The sequence below is a fragment of the Chionomys nivalis genome, chromosome 7, assembly GCF_950005125.1.
Source record: "Chionomys nivalis chromosome 7, mChiNiv1.1, whole genome shotgun sequence".
In the NCBI taxonomy this organism is placed as follows: Eukaryota; Metazoa; Chordata; class Mammalia; order Rodentia; family Cricetidae; genus Chionomys; species Chionomys nivalis.
In genome coordinates, this window is record NC_080092.1 from 33,637,987 (window position 1) to 33,653,130 (window position 15,144).

General features: G+C 49.0%; 1 protein-coding gene across 5 annotated transcripts; it reads right to left on the reverse strand.

Annotated features, from left to right (window-relative positions):
- Positions 1-463: 463 nt before the first annotated feature.
- On the reverse strand, positions 464-14,749 carry Rmnd5b (required for meiotic nuclear division 5 homolog B). 5 transcript variants are annotated; one of them, XM_057775275.1, is made up of 11 exons: positions 14,468-14,604; positions 8,210-8,310; positions 7,388-7,538; positions 5,606-5,751; positions 5,348-5,488; positions 3,963-4,063; positions 3,492-3,658; positions 2,450-2,615; positions 1,243-1,345; positions 996-1,150; positions 464-914 (listed from the first exon to the last, which is right to left on the reverse strand). In XM_057775275.1, the coding sequence occupies exons 3-11, from the start codon at positions 7,524-7,526 to the stop codon at positions 851-853; spliced, it is 1,182 nt and encodes a 393-aa protein (XP_057631258.1). In that variant the 5' UTR covers positions 7,527-7,538; positions 8,210-8,310; positions 14,468-14,604; the 3' UTR covers positions 464-850. The 5 variants fall into 5 exon arrangements, with proteins under 5 accessions (XP_057631258.1, XP_057631259.1, XP_057631257.1 ...); XM_057775276.1 differs by having other exon boundaries at positions 7,388-7,534; positions 8,191-8,310; XM_057775274.1 differs by having other exon boundaries at positions 8,191-8,310.
- Between the last annotated feature and the right edge of the window lie 395 nt (positions 14,750-15,144).

The following is a 15,144-nucleotide window of genomic DNA, read 5'->3' on the forward strand; positions in this document are numbered from 1 at the left end:
AGAGACCTTGAGTTCAGTTCCCAACACCCACATGGTGGTTCACACCTGTCTATAATTCCAATCCCAGAAAACTGAAGTTCTTGTCTGGCCTCTTAAGGGCATCAGACACATGGTGCACAGACATATATGCAGGCAAAACACCCATACATAAGTTAAAAACCCCAGGTTCTCTGATAAGACTTTGAAGCATTTTAACTTCAGTTCCTGCCTATAAAAAGCCCCACACAGGATTAGGACACAACAACCTAGTTCAAACGCCCTGGAATAATCAGGTGAATTTGGGCTCAGAGGTTCCAAGCTGGTTGGGACTACAAGCTTTCTTCTTCCTGTGTCCCCTAACATAGGTATATGGTAAAGCACCCTGTCCAGGTGTGCCATCTAGGTTTCCCCCTACCAGAGGTGCTAGAATGGTAGTGCTGCCACCGGGTGATGCCCAGTACCTTACGTAGCAAGCAGTCATCAGTGAAGAAGGGCTGTGAATATATTTGTTCAAAGTTATAAAACAGCATTCAGTTCTAGTAGGCTATTTACAGTGGAGAATGCATACGTACAGTTGACTGTACAGAAGGAGGTTGAGCCACAGCTGGTCAGCCCTGGCTTGATGCCAGGAGTAGAAAAATGTTTTCGATAGCAAAGCCTTGGCTGCTCAGTCAGAGGCAAGTGTAAACAGAAAGACAGCAGAACACAGCACCAGTCCCTCTCACAGCCAAAGAATTGTAGGCTGGTTCAGGCCTTGGCTTCTGCCTGCCAGGCCTCTTGGTCGTGGTCACCATCCACTGAAGTCAGTCCCCTCACCAAGGCAAATCAAGGCCCATGAGTGGAAGCACCTTCAAGCAAAAGTTCCTTGCCATCAGAATATGATACGTTTCCCATCTGCTGGATTCTGTTCCATGGGACAGTAGGGACACTTCAGCCTGCAAGGAAAGGGAAGGAAGAACATCTCAGGCCAGGCCAGGAAAGCCAGGCTAGGATGGAGCCAGGCAGGGAGAACTTACTTTCCTCCATTGATGAGCTTGTTGAGTGCATCTCGGGAGATGACGTGGCCACAGATAAGTTTGATGGGAGGGTTGGAATCTGAGGTCTGCTGTCGCAGAATAGGGCACGCAAACACAGAGTGATACCAGCACTTCATGCCCAGCTCGATCTCAATCTGAGAAGGCCGGCAAAAGGTTGAGAGCCACTTCCTGTCTGAGTTGTGCACCCCAGCACCTGCCTCTGGGTACCTCCCCAGCCTGGCCTTACCGGCAGCTCATCCTTGTGACTCCACACACCAGTGCACTGCCTCTGTTCGATCACAGCTTTGATGTTCATCAGCACCGGCAGCGCCACACAGCCAGAAGCGAAACTGAGGAGCAGAGAGCAGGGCTGAAGCAGTGGGATCACAGGAACCAGCAAACAGAGAACCAGCACACTGTCCCAAATAGGACTGGAGACAATTCTCAAGTAGTGTGAAGTCAGACTAGTCCTTGATTTAATTTTAATTTATGTGTGCAAGTGTGTGCTTACATGTATGTATGTGGACCACGTGCATGCTCAGGCCAGAAGAGTGTGGTCAAATCCCCTGGAACTATAGGTAATGAGAGCTGTGAGCCATCTTGTGGGTACTGGGAACCAAACTCAGGTCCGCAGCAAGTGCTCTTAATCCCTGAGCCATCTCTTCTGCTCCCAGACTTCTAAAGAGCCACATACATAGCGTAGTATGTTCAACTCTATTCGCTTTAATACACCCCAAAATTAGAAAGGCTCCAGTATAGAAAACAGCCGGCAGATGAAGTGCTTGTCCAAGACAGCGGAAAGCTCTTAATGGGGCCAGAGCCAGCCTGTAGTTTAGCAAACTGTTAAACATGGTACATAGTAAGACATCTATAAATGAGGTCAATCTCAAGATGACAGGGTAGCAGTGTGCCCACTGGCAGGAACCTCAGTTTGTGAGTACAGTACAGCCCTCCCCAACAGATCTCTAGGGGCAGTGGTGAGTGCAGCCTGTTCTCCACAGTATGACAACTGTCCACTAAGGTGCAATGTTTCTGGAACATTCTAGGTGTTCTTTGTTCCAGTGAAACCCTGCAAGTTAGCTCATGGCAAAACTCCATTTTATCTGTTAACTGGGGTAACGAGACTTTAACTTGGGCCTGCTGTGGAGTGAGCTGAGACCTCTGCAGTACCCAGGTTAAGCAGCAGCTCAAGCATGTTGCCTAGCACCCCAGTCTCCATGTAGGGAGGTGGTGTTTCGGTGAGGTTGTGAGAGCGTGGCTGAGTTACTGGGAGGATGGCATAGTTTCCCACGGGTACCTAATGTGCAGGAGCGGTGGGCTCTCTCTAACCATAAAGTCAAGCAGTGTCCATCTAAAGGGAGAACGCAAGCCAGCTTAGGTTTGTGGAAGCACATGGCGGGGTCAGCAGAGTATGTTCTCCATGCCTTTCCTGTGTGCAGGAGGCTGAGCCATACCTGACACTGAGAGGGGACTCTACGGAAAGCCCCAGCAGGGAACATGCATCCCGAGTAAAGGTCTCACAGATCTCCGCCCAGTGGCTGTTGTCTAAGAGATGGCAGTAGGGTGACTTCTCCAAGCCCAGCCGCAGGTACACCAGGCTGCCCATCATCACCTGGATCTCTACAAAGAATGGGACAGCAGCTCAGGGAGGAGGGCAGAGGCTCTGTGCCATAGCCCAAGGAGCCACAGGGCTGCAAAGCCTTCTAACGTGCAGAGGAGGTGGCATCTCCATCCTGCTGTCAACCTGGAGGCAGGTAGGATGGTGAGGTCTCCAGCTTTCCGACTGCATCACAAGCAAGCTTCTGCTTGGCAGAGACTGTCTCCACTCACCCACTCTAATCCTCCCCCGCTTCTTTTGTGACACATCTCTATGTAGATCTCTATGCAGCCCCTGTTCTGGGATTAAAGGCATGCACCACTATGCCCGACCTCTCCCCTTTAACAGCAAATCCAGGTTTGAAGCTTTCAGGAGACAGGAGGAGCTAAAACTGCTGTTTATGGGGAGGTGGCTCAGTAGTAAAACAGTTGTCAGCAGTAATGAAATACTGAGAAGTCTGGTTCTATCCCCAGAACCACAAAAAATAATATTGCTGCTTTGGTTTTGTGATTTTTATTTTATATATTTTTATTTGTTTCCTTCCCCCACTTCCCAAGAAAGGGTTTCTCTGTGTAGCCCTGGCTGTCCTGAAACTTGCTATACAGACCAGGCTGGCCTTGAACTCACAGAGATCCACCTGGCTGGTCTTTAATTCTTGAGTCAGGGTCTTACTGCTACCATGCTAGCCTAAACTCTGGGACTGAGGTGGTCTTCCTGCCTCAGCTTTGCCTCTAATTTAGACCTCACTTTAGAGGCAAAAGAGGATCAAAAGTTTCTGAATTGTGGGGAGCCATCTTTCTGGTAAACAGAACTGTTTGTGGGTACAAGGACAGGCTACCTGACATGTCCAGACATTGGCTGGAGCCTAACCCCTATCTCCCAGCACCTTGGGCACTTACCTCTCTGGTGCAGCCGAGCAAAGGGCTGGAAGTGCCGGGCATAGCTGAGGGCCTCCAGCTGCTTCTCAGGGCCACCAGCCAGGAGGCGGATAAAGTGCAACCGGTGCAGCTTGAACTCCAGGGAGCTGTTGAGCTCCAGCAGGCGCTGCCGATGGGAGACAGCCCATCTGGGGAGAGAGAACACAGTGCCGGGGGTGGTGCTAGAGAGGACCCTAGAGGACAATGTGAATCCCTAAGACAGGTATATCAGGGCCGGAGAGATGGCTCAGCAGTTAAGAGCACTGACTGTTCTTCCAGGGGACCCGGGTTCAATTCCCAGCACCCATATGGTAGCTCCAGTTCCAGAGGACCTGAGACCTTCAAACACACAAATGCAGGTGAAATACCAATGCTCATAAAATAAAAATAAATAAAAGATAGGCATATCTAGGTGAGATGACCACAGGCAAGCCCCACTGTGGGTACCCTTACTCCAGTGCAGGTCCCAGGTCTTGCTCATGAAGAGCTTCCAAGATCCGATTCAACTCCAAGAAGGGCTGCTTGAAGTCCAGGTCCACATTCAATGTTGATTCCTAGGGGAAATGGAAAGTAGTGTCTCCAAAATTCTGCCCGTAATAAAACTTCATCAGCTAAAGGTTGGCTGGGAAAAGGTAATGTTTGCAGAGGAACTGTCTGCCTATAGCATGAGCCCCTGTTCAGTGCCCAACTTGCTGAGGCTAAGCATCATCATTGGTCAGTCACAGTAAAGGACCCTTTCCCTCCACTGCAGGAAGTCCCCAGGCCTGGCACTGAACGGCATAGTGAGAGATTACTTTTAATCTGCTTAATTACATTAAGGCAGAGTCTCCTCCTCCTGTGTGTTTAACACCTAACTTGTGCTATTTGCCATTTTGCTTAATCCCCTAAATTTTTTTTTAAATATTTATTTAGTATTTATACCATATTCTGTCTGTGCGTATGTCTGCAGGCCAGAAGAAGGCACCAGACCATTACAGATGGTTGTGAGCCACCATGTGGTTGCCGGGAATTGAACTCAGGACCTTAACCACTGAGCCATCTCTCCGACCCCTTAATCCCCTAAATTAAAAAAGCACCTTGGCTTCACGCCCTGGCAAGCAACCAACTCTAACTAGAAATCAGTAACTTTGTTTTTATCAGATACACTTAGATTTACCTCCTGTGGTAGGGAGACCAAGACCAAGTTTCTTTCTAAAATAAATATAAAGAATGTCAGTGGCTAGGCCTACGGGAGGGCCTTGCACAGTTGCAAGCAATCCCAGCCCTTGAGACAAGAAGGGAGGATGACGGATGGTGGTGGCGCACGCCTTTAATCCCAGCACTCGGGAGGCAGAGGCAGGTGGATCTCTGTGAGTTCGAGGCCAGTCTGGTCTACAAGACCTAGTTCCAGGACAGGCTCCAAAACCACAGAGAAACCCTGTCTCGAAAAAAGAAAAAAAAAAAAAAAAAAAAAGAAGGGAGGATGATTAGTTGGAGGCCAGCCTTGGCCATACAGTCAGACCTTAGCTCAGAAACATAAGGGACAAGGTGTGGTATCAGCACGTTGAGAGGCAGGAGGATCTCTTTGAGTTTGAGGCCAGCATAGTGAGTTTGTGACCTACATAGTGAGTTCCATGCACTTCTCAACAACAAAACAAAAATAGTCAAGAATATCGGGTGGGAAAGAAAACTAGCAGATGATGAAATTGGCTGGGCGTGGTGGTGCGCACACCCATAGTCCCAGGATTTAGGAGACTGAGGAGGGAAGGTAACAGTGAGGCCAGGATGGGTTACATAAGCAAGACCATCTCAAACACCAGGACAGACAGGTGCCCTTGTGCTGCCACAGCCGACATTACCTGGCACAGCTCCTCAGCTACACTGAGCATGCCCTGCTGGTACAGGTGCTCCACAATGGCCATCTGCAGGATCTGCTGCTGCTTTTCACGTGAGTCCCACACAGCGTCTGAGACTACACCGCAGATCTCAGAGTCAAAGTTCTGACAGAGGAGAGATGGATCTGTGACTCAGGCGCTTGCACTTGTGCTCCTGCCAAGCCAGCACACATTACTCTGCAGTGTTCCCACCCCTAGACCCTGGGCCACCCACACACTTACCCTGTCAATGGCTTTGCCCACTCGGGAGACGCTGCTATGAATGTCCTTATGGTCTGAAGCTAGTTTCTGGACTGTGTCTTTGATTTTTCGACAGCACTGGGACATTACAAGGGAGAGGGTAGCTGAGAGAGGGGTCCCCTGGAGAGCTGTGGAGACAGCAGACTGGGTCAGGAGGCAGATCCTAAGACCTGCTTCTGCAGCAGACCTTCTGCTTCCTCCTCCGAGCCCGTGTGGTGGCCCAGAAGACAGCCCTGCGTGTCAGAAGTAAACACCTACTTCCAGTCTGTGGTCAGCTACTTCTTTTTTTGGATCTCACTATGTACCTCTGGCTATCTGCAACTTACTATATAGACCAAGCTGGCCTCTAACTCACAGAGATCCTCCTGCCTCTGATTCAAGAGTGCTAAGCCATTGTCTAATGTGAGACTTGAGAAGTGGCCAAGTAGAACGAGGCAGTATGCTTATTTAAGTTTTTAAGATTTTAGCCAGGTGGTAATGGCATATACCTTTTTTTTTTAAATCTAGCACTCGGGAGGCGGAGACAGCAGATCTCTGTGAGTTCGAGGTCAGCCTGGTCTACAAAGCAAGTTCCAGGACATCAAGGACTACAACATGGAGAAACCCTGTTTCAAACAAACAACCCCAAAAATGCTGGGCATGGCATACACCTTTAATCACAGCACTTGGGAGGCTAAGGCAGGTGGATCTCTGTGAGTTCTAGGACAGCCAGCGCAATATAGAGAACTTGTCTCAAACAAACAAAATCTTTTTAGTTAATTGCATGTAGGTGGGGGGTGAGGAACCGTGACACGCATGTGTGCTAGGATGTACCCTGGAAGTCAGAAAACAGCTTTCATGAGTGAGCTCTCTCCTTGCACCATGTGGGTCCCATCAGGCTCGGCAGCAGGTGCCATTTACTTGCTAAGCCCATAGGCCAGGACTCTGATGACTTCATTCTCTCAACTGTAAAATTCTATGTTGCTGTGCATGCTGACTTGGCTCCTGTGTGCTCTCTTATTTTGTGTATTGGATGTACACAGGCTTCCCTGTGAACCGTCAAGTTAAACTCAGAATTACCATGGACACAGCAATTCCACTTCCAGGAGAAACTGAAATGTGTCCACACAAAGCTGTGTGTGTGTGTGTGAACACTCTTTCTAGCATTCTTCAAGATAGCCAAGAGGTAGAAACAACCCAGTGTCTGTCCACGAACAGGTACAGGATATCATACATGCACACAGTAGGATAATGACATTAATCATTCACAATACAAATAAAACCTGGGGACATCATTACCCCCAAAGTAAATTAAAAGTAAAAGTAGTTGGGGCTGGAGAGATGGCTCAGAGGTTAAGAGCACTGGCTGCTCTTCCAGAGGTCCTGAGTTCAATTCCCAGCTACCACATGGTGGTTCACAACCATCTGTAATGAGATCTGGCGCCCTCTTCTGTCATGTAGGCATACATGCCAACAGCACATTGTATGCATAATAAATAAATTAAAAAAAAAAAAAAGTAAAAGTAGTTGCAAAGCAACATAGAGAAACCCTGTCTTGGAAAAAACAAAACAACAACAACAAAAAAGTTAGTTGAAAAGAAAATGTCCAGAGAAACCCTGTCTTGAAAAACAAAAAACAAAAAAAGAAAGAAAAGGTCAAAGTAATTTTCTGAACAAGCTGAGGCTTTCTTTGCCACCTTCAAGAAAGCCTAGAGATGCATGTCCAAGACTCTACCACCCAGTCAGTAGCCCAGGGCTACATGATCCCTAGGGATTATCACCCACCTGCACTGGCCAACTCAGCCCTCAGCTGGCCCACATAGTGCAGCAGTTCCTCTAGGCTCTGCTCGCAGTGTTGCCCGTAAGTCAGGAACTTGTGCAGGACTTTGTCGAGCTCCCTCTCCACGCACGCACACTGCTCCATGGTGGCTTCTGCCTAGTGAAGTGAACTGGGTCAGGCCAATGTGTGTGTGGGTGACTCCGCAGCATTTCTTCAGGTCCCTCACCACTCCTGAGTAAAATATCAGTGCCCTGCCGGGCGGTGGTGCACACCTTTAATCCCAGCACTTGGGAGGCAGAGGCAGGCAGATCTCTGTGAGTTCGAGACCAGCCTGGTCTACAAGAGCTAGTTCCAGGACAGGCTCCAAAACTACAGAGAAACCCTGTCTCCAAAAAAAAAAAAAAAAAAAAAAAAAAATCAGTGCCCTGCTAAACAAAGTGCTTCTGAGCCAACCTCACTGAGGTGTCCAGTGAACAATGAAGGCTGGAGTTCGAGGCTAACCTGGTCTACAAAGCAAGTTACAGGACTAGCCAGGGCTATTACACAGAGAAACGCTGCCTGTCTCAAAAAACAAAAATAAAGAAAATTACTGTCTTGAACTTTTTGCCCTGTTATCTTTGTCCTGCCCACCCCACACACAATATACACCTTTTTTTTTTTTTTTTTGGTTGGTTTTCAAGACAAGGTTTCTGGAACTCCTTGATTTGTAGATCAGGCTGGCCTTAAACTCGCCGAGATTCTGCCTGCCTCTGCCTCCCAAGTGCTGGGATTAAAGGTGTGCACCACCACTGCTCAGCTCAATACACACCTCTTTAAAAGATTATTACTTATGTGTGTGCATGTGGATGTCAGAGTAGGTCAGAAGTGGGCTTCAGATCTCTTGGAGCTGGAGAACTGCTCCATGTGGGTGCTGGAAACCAAACTGGACCTATGAAAGAGCAGCAAGAGCTTGTGATTACTGAGCCACCTTTCCAGCCAATACTTTTTAATGTACAGAGCAACCTTAAGTGTCATTTGCAAGAATGCTGTTTACTTTTTAGATCGGGTCTCTCGCTGGTTTGGAGCTCACCAATTGGGTCAGACTGGCTGGTCAGTGAGCTCCAGGGGCCCACTGATCCCCAGCTCCCTAGTGCTGAGATTACAAGCATGAGCACAAACCACCAGACCCAGCATCTCTTTTCCTTTTTTTTTTTTTTTTTTTTTTTTGCTTTTTTTCAAGACAGGGTTTCTCTGTGGTTTTGGAGCCTGTCCTGGAACTAGCTCTTGTAGACCAGGCTGGTCTCGAACTCACGGAGATCCGCCTGCCTCTGCCTCCCAAGTGCCCAGCATTTCTTTAAATTACATTTTCCCCTCAAGAGACAGGGTTTCTCTGTGTAGCCCTGGCTGTCCTGGTACTTGCTTTATAGACCAGACTGGCCGCAAAACCAGAGATCCTCCTGTCTCTGCCTCTTGAGTACTGGGACTAAAAGTGTGTGCTACCACTGCCAGGCAAATTACTTTATCATTTTATGTGTATGGGTGTTTTGCTTCATGTACATACATATGTGTTGCAGGATATTTGATTGCACTGTGAAACTGCAAGACTATGTTTATAAAATTAACCTTGGATCAGGAGACTGAGCCAGTGACTACTGGAATTAGCCACAGAGAGGACGGAGAAGCTGGGAATATGAGTCGAGAGACTCACAAGAAGGAATAGGGAGGGACTTAGAGATCTGAAGTCTTCTTTTGGTTTGGGAGGAGTGGAGAGATGCTACACTTGCTTGCTAAGTCTCTGGCCAAAAAGGAAGGTCAGCTGGTTGCTTCTGGCTTCTCTGATCTAGCAGGTTTTCACCCCAATATCTGACTCCAAAGTCTTTATTGGTAAACAGAACTATACAGACTTAGTTAAAACCTACATTTAGTGGCTGAGCCGGTACCCGAGCCTCAGTCTGAGCGGTGTGGGGTGCTGACTGCTGGGCTGCAAGGGCACAGATGATAGTTAAAATATCAGTAGATTCAGGTGCAGTCACTGAGCCAACAGAAAAACACACATATGTGTACCATGTATGTGCAGTGTCTGTAGAATCAAGAAGAGGGCACTAGATCTCCTTACAGGTAGTTATGAGCTACCTTGTGGATGCTGGGAAATCAAACCTGGGCCTTCTAGAAATGCAGCCAGTGCTCTTAGCTGCTAAGCCATCTCTCCAGCCCTAACAACTGGCATATTTCTGGGTCCTAAAGGGCAAACGCTTCAGAGGCTGAATCTTTGACAACCCTCACTTCCTTTCTTAATCAGAAGACTGGACCTAGCAGGCCATGTGGCAGAATAACCCAGGCTCATGTTGCATGTAACTCATATATTTACTGTCGCCACCTCTTCCAGTTAGTGGAACTGGTTTTTCATGTACTGTAGGGAGATAAGCCATGAAGGTAGTCCTAGTTAATTCCAAGTGCAGCTTCAGGAATAACTGCCAACTGTGCAGGCTGGAGGGGCCTCCTCTGTTGGTCGCCTACTGACAGCTCCTTGTATCTGGACAACTAGAACCCTTGCTCTCACAGCTCCAGGCCCTGGAACATGATTGTTTTGTCTCGGGACAAGCAGAGAGATGCTACACTTGCTTGCTAAGTCTCTGGCCAAAAAGGAAGATCAGCTGGTTGCTTCTGGCTTCTCCCTGGTTGAGTCCTCCAGACCAACTCCGCAGCTGTCACAGGCAGCTGGTCCTGGCCTCATCTACCTGGCTCCTTCCGCTCCCACTCTGTACCCTTGGTTCTGAACACTGAGTGATGAATACTGAGGCCTGCCTCCCTGCCACACCAGATGCTTTCTTGCTCAATGATGCATGGAGAGAAAGAGAGAGAGAGAGAGAGAGAGAGAGAGAGAGAGAGAGAGAGAGAGAGAGAGACAGAAGGCGGGAGAGAGGGTGGGATTTATGTATGATGTGTATTGCACAGATACATGCTTCTGAGTGCAGGCACATGTGTGCATGGTACAGTGTGGGTACTGGAGGTCAGAGGACGGTCTTGGGTGTCGTTCCTCACCACTGTGTAGTCCAGTCTAGCTGGCTTGAAAGCCTTCAGTGATAGTTCTGCCTCCCATCTCACTGTAGAAATGGAAGGCTGGGCTGGGCGGTGGTGGCGCACGCCTTTGATCCTAGCACTCAGGAGGCAGAGGCAGGCGGATCTGTGAGTTTGAGGCCAGCCTGGGCCAGCCTGGTCTACAGAGTGAGTTCCAGGACAGCCAAGGATACATAGAAAAACCCTGTCTGGAAAAAAACAAAACAAAACAAACAAAAACAAAAAAAGAAAAAGAAATGGAATGCTGGGCTTATTACTTATCCTTTACCATGCCCGGCTTTACATGGGTTCTGGCGATTCAAACTCAGGTCCTTATGCTTGTATAGCAAGCAACACTGAGCCAGTGGCCCAGCCCAAAACTGACACTGTACTCCACCTCCTCCTCACTGTGGGCTCCTCCTAACCCTCTCCACTCTGCTCCGCTGCCCCCTTTTTTTCTCAAGACAGAGTTTCTCTGAGTAGCCCTGGCTGTCCTGTAATTCAGATCTGCTTGCCTCTGCGTCCCAGGTACTGGGATTAAAGTTGCTCGCCACTGTCCCCTCCTCTTTAAGTAACCTGTGACATGGAATACACAGCTAATCCTCAGAATGCTGGCAACAGAGCAGATCTTCTGCACCCACACGCAGGACTAGAAAGAAGAGGACTGAGTTATGTGTCCCTTTCTAAAGGGGTCAATGTAGCCAGCTACCCAAAAGAATGGCATCACAAGAAGCCGGTGTCCATGGTGACCCTGAGATCTTCCCACTTCCTGCACTCTCCTAGTCCCATCTCAGCTTTACCATCTCGACCTCACTTTAAAGTCACTTTCTCCCTCCAAGATGGGGACACATGACAGGAAAGCAGGAAAGTGCTGGGCCTTGGCTGATAGTCCCATACACACTAGAACTTGTAACCACAGTGTCCAGATGTCACAGCTCCAAAACCAAGCTCAACAGTTATAAAATAGTATAGGTGAAATGTAATAGGGACTCCCATTTAAAATGATCTCATTATTTTGCTTGGTACTAACTAACATTCCCCAGAGGCTCATTCTGCTCCAGGCTCTGCTCCAGTGACTTCACCCATTAACTCATCCCTCCATTCTCACAGCACGATGAGGTAGGGACGGTTATTAGACCCACTTCACAGCTGAGCAAATGAGACAGGGAAAGATAAAAATAAACATCCCAAGGCCACAGCGCTGGGAAGTGGAGGAGCGGGAACAGAGGAAGCCTGGAATCTGGCTCTAGGCCGAGGCCCTCTCCTTAAGTACTTGACACAACACAATAGGACCAGCAAAGCAGGTCACTGGCCTGGCAGGAAAGGAAGTGTGTGTGTGTGTGTGTGTGTGTGTGTGTGTGTGTGTACGTGGCTGGGATGAGCTCACAGGGGCCATCAGTTATGACAACAAACAGGAAGGAAACTGGAGCAAAGGCATACCACTAGCTGGGGAAGATGTCTAGATACCAGAGCCACATTTATCAAAGACGAACACAACTCAAGGACAGGATCTCACGAGGGTCAAATCTGGCCCTGTCAGATACCAACTGATACCAGGACCCCCAACAGAGGGAAGCCATGAAGGAAACTACGAGAAAGGCTGAGGATGTACCAGGCAAATGTCTCAGTGGGGAAAGAGCATGTCTGGTGACCTGAATATGATCCCTGGAACCACATGAGACCCACATGAGACGGGAAAAGGAAGGACGCCACAAAGCTCTCCTCTGACTGACAAATGTCTGCCAGGGCATTCAGGCCTGCCCCCAATAATAAATAAACACATACATTTTAAAGCTGAGGAGAGCCGGTTGTGGTGGGTATATACCTTTAATTTCAGTAATGGGGAGGAAGAGGCAGAACAACCACTGTTAGTGCCTGGCCAACCTGGGCTACACAGTGAGAAAGTATACCCTGCTACCCACAAAAGTAAATGAATGAATGAATAAAAGAATTAAAGCGCTGAGGACAGGGGCCTGAGAAGATGAGCTCCGTTGGTAAAGTGCTTGTGGCACCTGCTGTATTAAAGGCATGTGCTACCACCTGGTCCTATCACCTTCTTACACTGTACATTCTAGGGATCCATTCAGGCTTCTGCTCACCGAGCCAGCTCCCTCGTACAGCCTCCTTCTCCGCATCACAGACCTGAATCATCCCTCTACCTGCTTCTACACATGTCCCCCCGCTAGACTACCAGTTACGTGAAGCCTGGAGACTAGGCCTGGGCCACCCACCACAGAACTGAGCAAGTCCTAGCTGATCAAACAGCACCTCCATTCCCTAGCCTTTGGGAATCGAAAGCTCCCAGTGGGCAGAAAGAGATGAAGGAAATGTTTTAACATCCCGCTTCAGGGGTTAGAGATGCTCAGGTCTAGGAGCACTTGCTGATCTTGCAGAGGATCCAGGTTCCTTTCCCAGCACCCACATGGCAGCCAACAACCTCCTCGTAACTCCAGTTCCAGAGGCCCTTCCGAAGCTCTCTACCGACACTGCATTCACGTGGTACACACACATGCAGGCAAAACCAGACCCATGCACATAAAAGTTTTTTAAAAAATTAAAAATCTGAGGGCCGGGCGGTGGTGGTGCACGCCTTTAATCCCAGCACTCGGGAGGCAGAGGCAGGCGGATCTCTGTGAGTTCGAGACCAGCCTGGTCTACAAGAGCTAGTTCCAGGACAGGCTCCAAAGCCACAGAGAAACCCTGTCTCGAAAAACCAAAAAAAAAAAAAAAAATTAAAAACCTGTTGGGTGTGGTGGCTCGTACCTCTAATTTCAGCAATCAGGAGGTGGAGGCAGACGAAGATCTCTGTGAGTTCCAGGCCAGCCTGGTCTACAGAGTGAATTCCAGAACAGCTAAGGCTATGTGAAGAACACTGTCCCAAAAATATATAAGTAAATAAATAAAACAAAAAATAATAAATATCGGGAGGCAGAGGCAGGCGGATCTCTGTGAGTTCGAGACCAGCCTGGTCTACAGAGTTAGTTCCAGGACAGGCTCCAAAGCCACAGAGAAACCCTGTCTTGAAAAACCAAAAATATATATATATATATTACTAAATTAATAGATATTAACAAATAAACTAATAATAAATCAACCAATCTGAGGGTGGGTGTGGTGATGAATGACTTTAATCCCTCCATCATTTGGGAGGGAGAAGTAGGTGCATCTTTGTGAGTTCGTGGCCAGCCTGGTCTACTTAGGAAGCTCCAGGCTGCCAGGTGGTGGTGGTGCAAGCCTTTAATCCCAGCACTCAGGAGGCAGAGGCAGGAGGATCTCTGTGAGTTCGAGGCCAGCCTAGTCTACAAGAGCTAGTTTCAGAACAGGCTACAAAGCTACAGAGTAAACCCTATCTCAAAAGGAAGGAAGGAAGGAAGGAAGGAAGGAAGGAAGGAAGGAAGGAAGGAAGGAAGGAAGGAAGGAAGGAAGGAAGGAAGGAAAGAAGAAAGAGGGAGGGAGGGAGGGAGGGAGGGAGGGAGGGAGGGAGAGAGAGAGAGAGAGAGAGAGAGAGAGAGAGAGAGAGAAAGAAAGAAAGAAAGAAAGAAAGAAAGAAAGAAAGAAAGAAAGAAAGAAAGAAAGAAAGAAAGGCTCCAGGCCATCCTGGGCTATAGGAGACCCTCCCTCAAAAGACAACAAAACAAGCTCCTCACTCTCATCCCTCTCGCCCTCACTTACCTACTCTTCCACCACCCGCCTTCTGTTCACGGTCCACCCAGGTTATCTCTGCCGCCACCCTCTGCTGAAACACTCTTTACCTCTTCCCAGAGCTCCTTATTTAGGTCTCGACACAAATGTCATCTTTCCAGACCACATTTAATGCCCTGTACTTTACCCTCAAACAAATCGTGTCCCTATTAATATTAGAAAGTTTAAAATAGTAATTCCTTCACCTAAAACTAAAAGAATGGGAAAGTCCACAGTTTACCCTAGGGGACTGCCACGACCCGGACTTCACCCGCATTACGGTGCAGAAGACTGTCAAACTCCTACCCAGCCTTCCAGAGACCCTCCTGCAGTGCCCTGCCAGGACTCCACCGCCCGCGGTTGGTTACCTCTGACCCTGTCAGGTGCACTAGGAGACGTCTGAGTCGAGGCGACTCCACCAGCCCTTGGACTGTGCGGCCGACCACAGCTCCGGGCTTTGGTCGGGGCGCCCAGCACCCCGGGACACGGAGCCCGCAGGCTGTCACCTAGTCCTGCAGCCCAGCCGGCTTCCGGCGCCGCTGTCATCGGAACCGGAAGGCACGGCGGTTGCCCCTCGGGTGGGTCCGGACTCGCCCATGCGCGTTGTCGGGAAGCGTGAGGAGCCTGTCCCGTCTGGCCCGTGACTTTGCCCAGAGTGCGGAATGGAATGCCCCGCCGGAGCCAGGCGGCAGTGAGCGCCTGCGCAGTGCCCGGGCGCCGCTTCCCTGCGGCCCGGAGAGAGCCCGTTTCCTCCTGCAGGAACCACCGGAGGGTGGTCCTGGGTGTCTACCGGAAGTATTAGCCGGCGTACCTGCCTATCTGGGGTTCCCAACACAACTCTTACCTTCAGTCTTAAGTCTCTAATGCCGAGACTGGGGAATCTGATGCTGGAGGAGGCAGCGAGTTCCAAACCTGTATGAACTACAAAATGATACTCCTCTGTCTCAGAAAATAACCAAATCTGAGCACTGTAGCACCTGCCTATAACCCTATAATTCTAGGAAGATCAGAAGTTCAAGAGTACATAGTGAATTAAGCCAGCCTG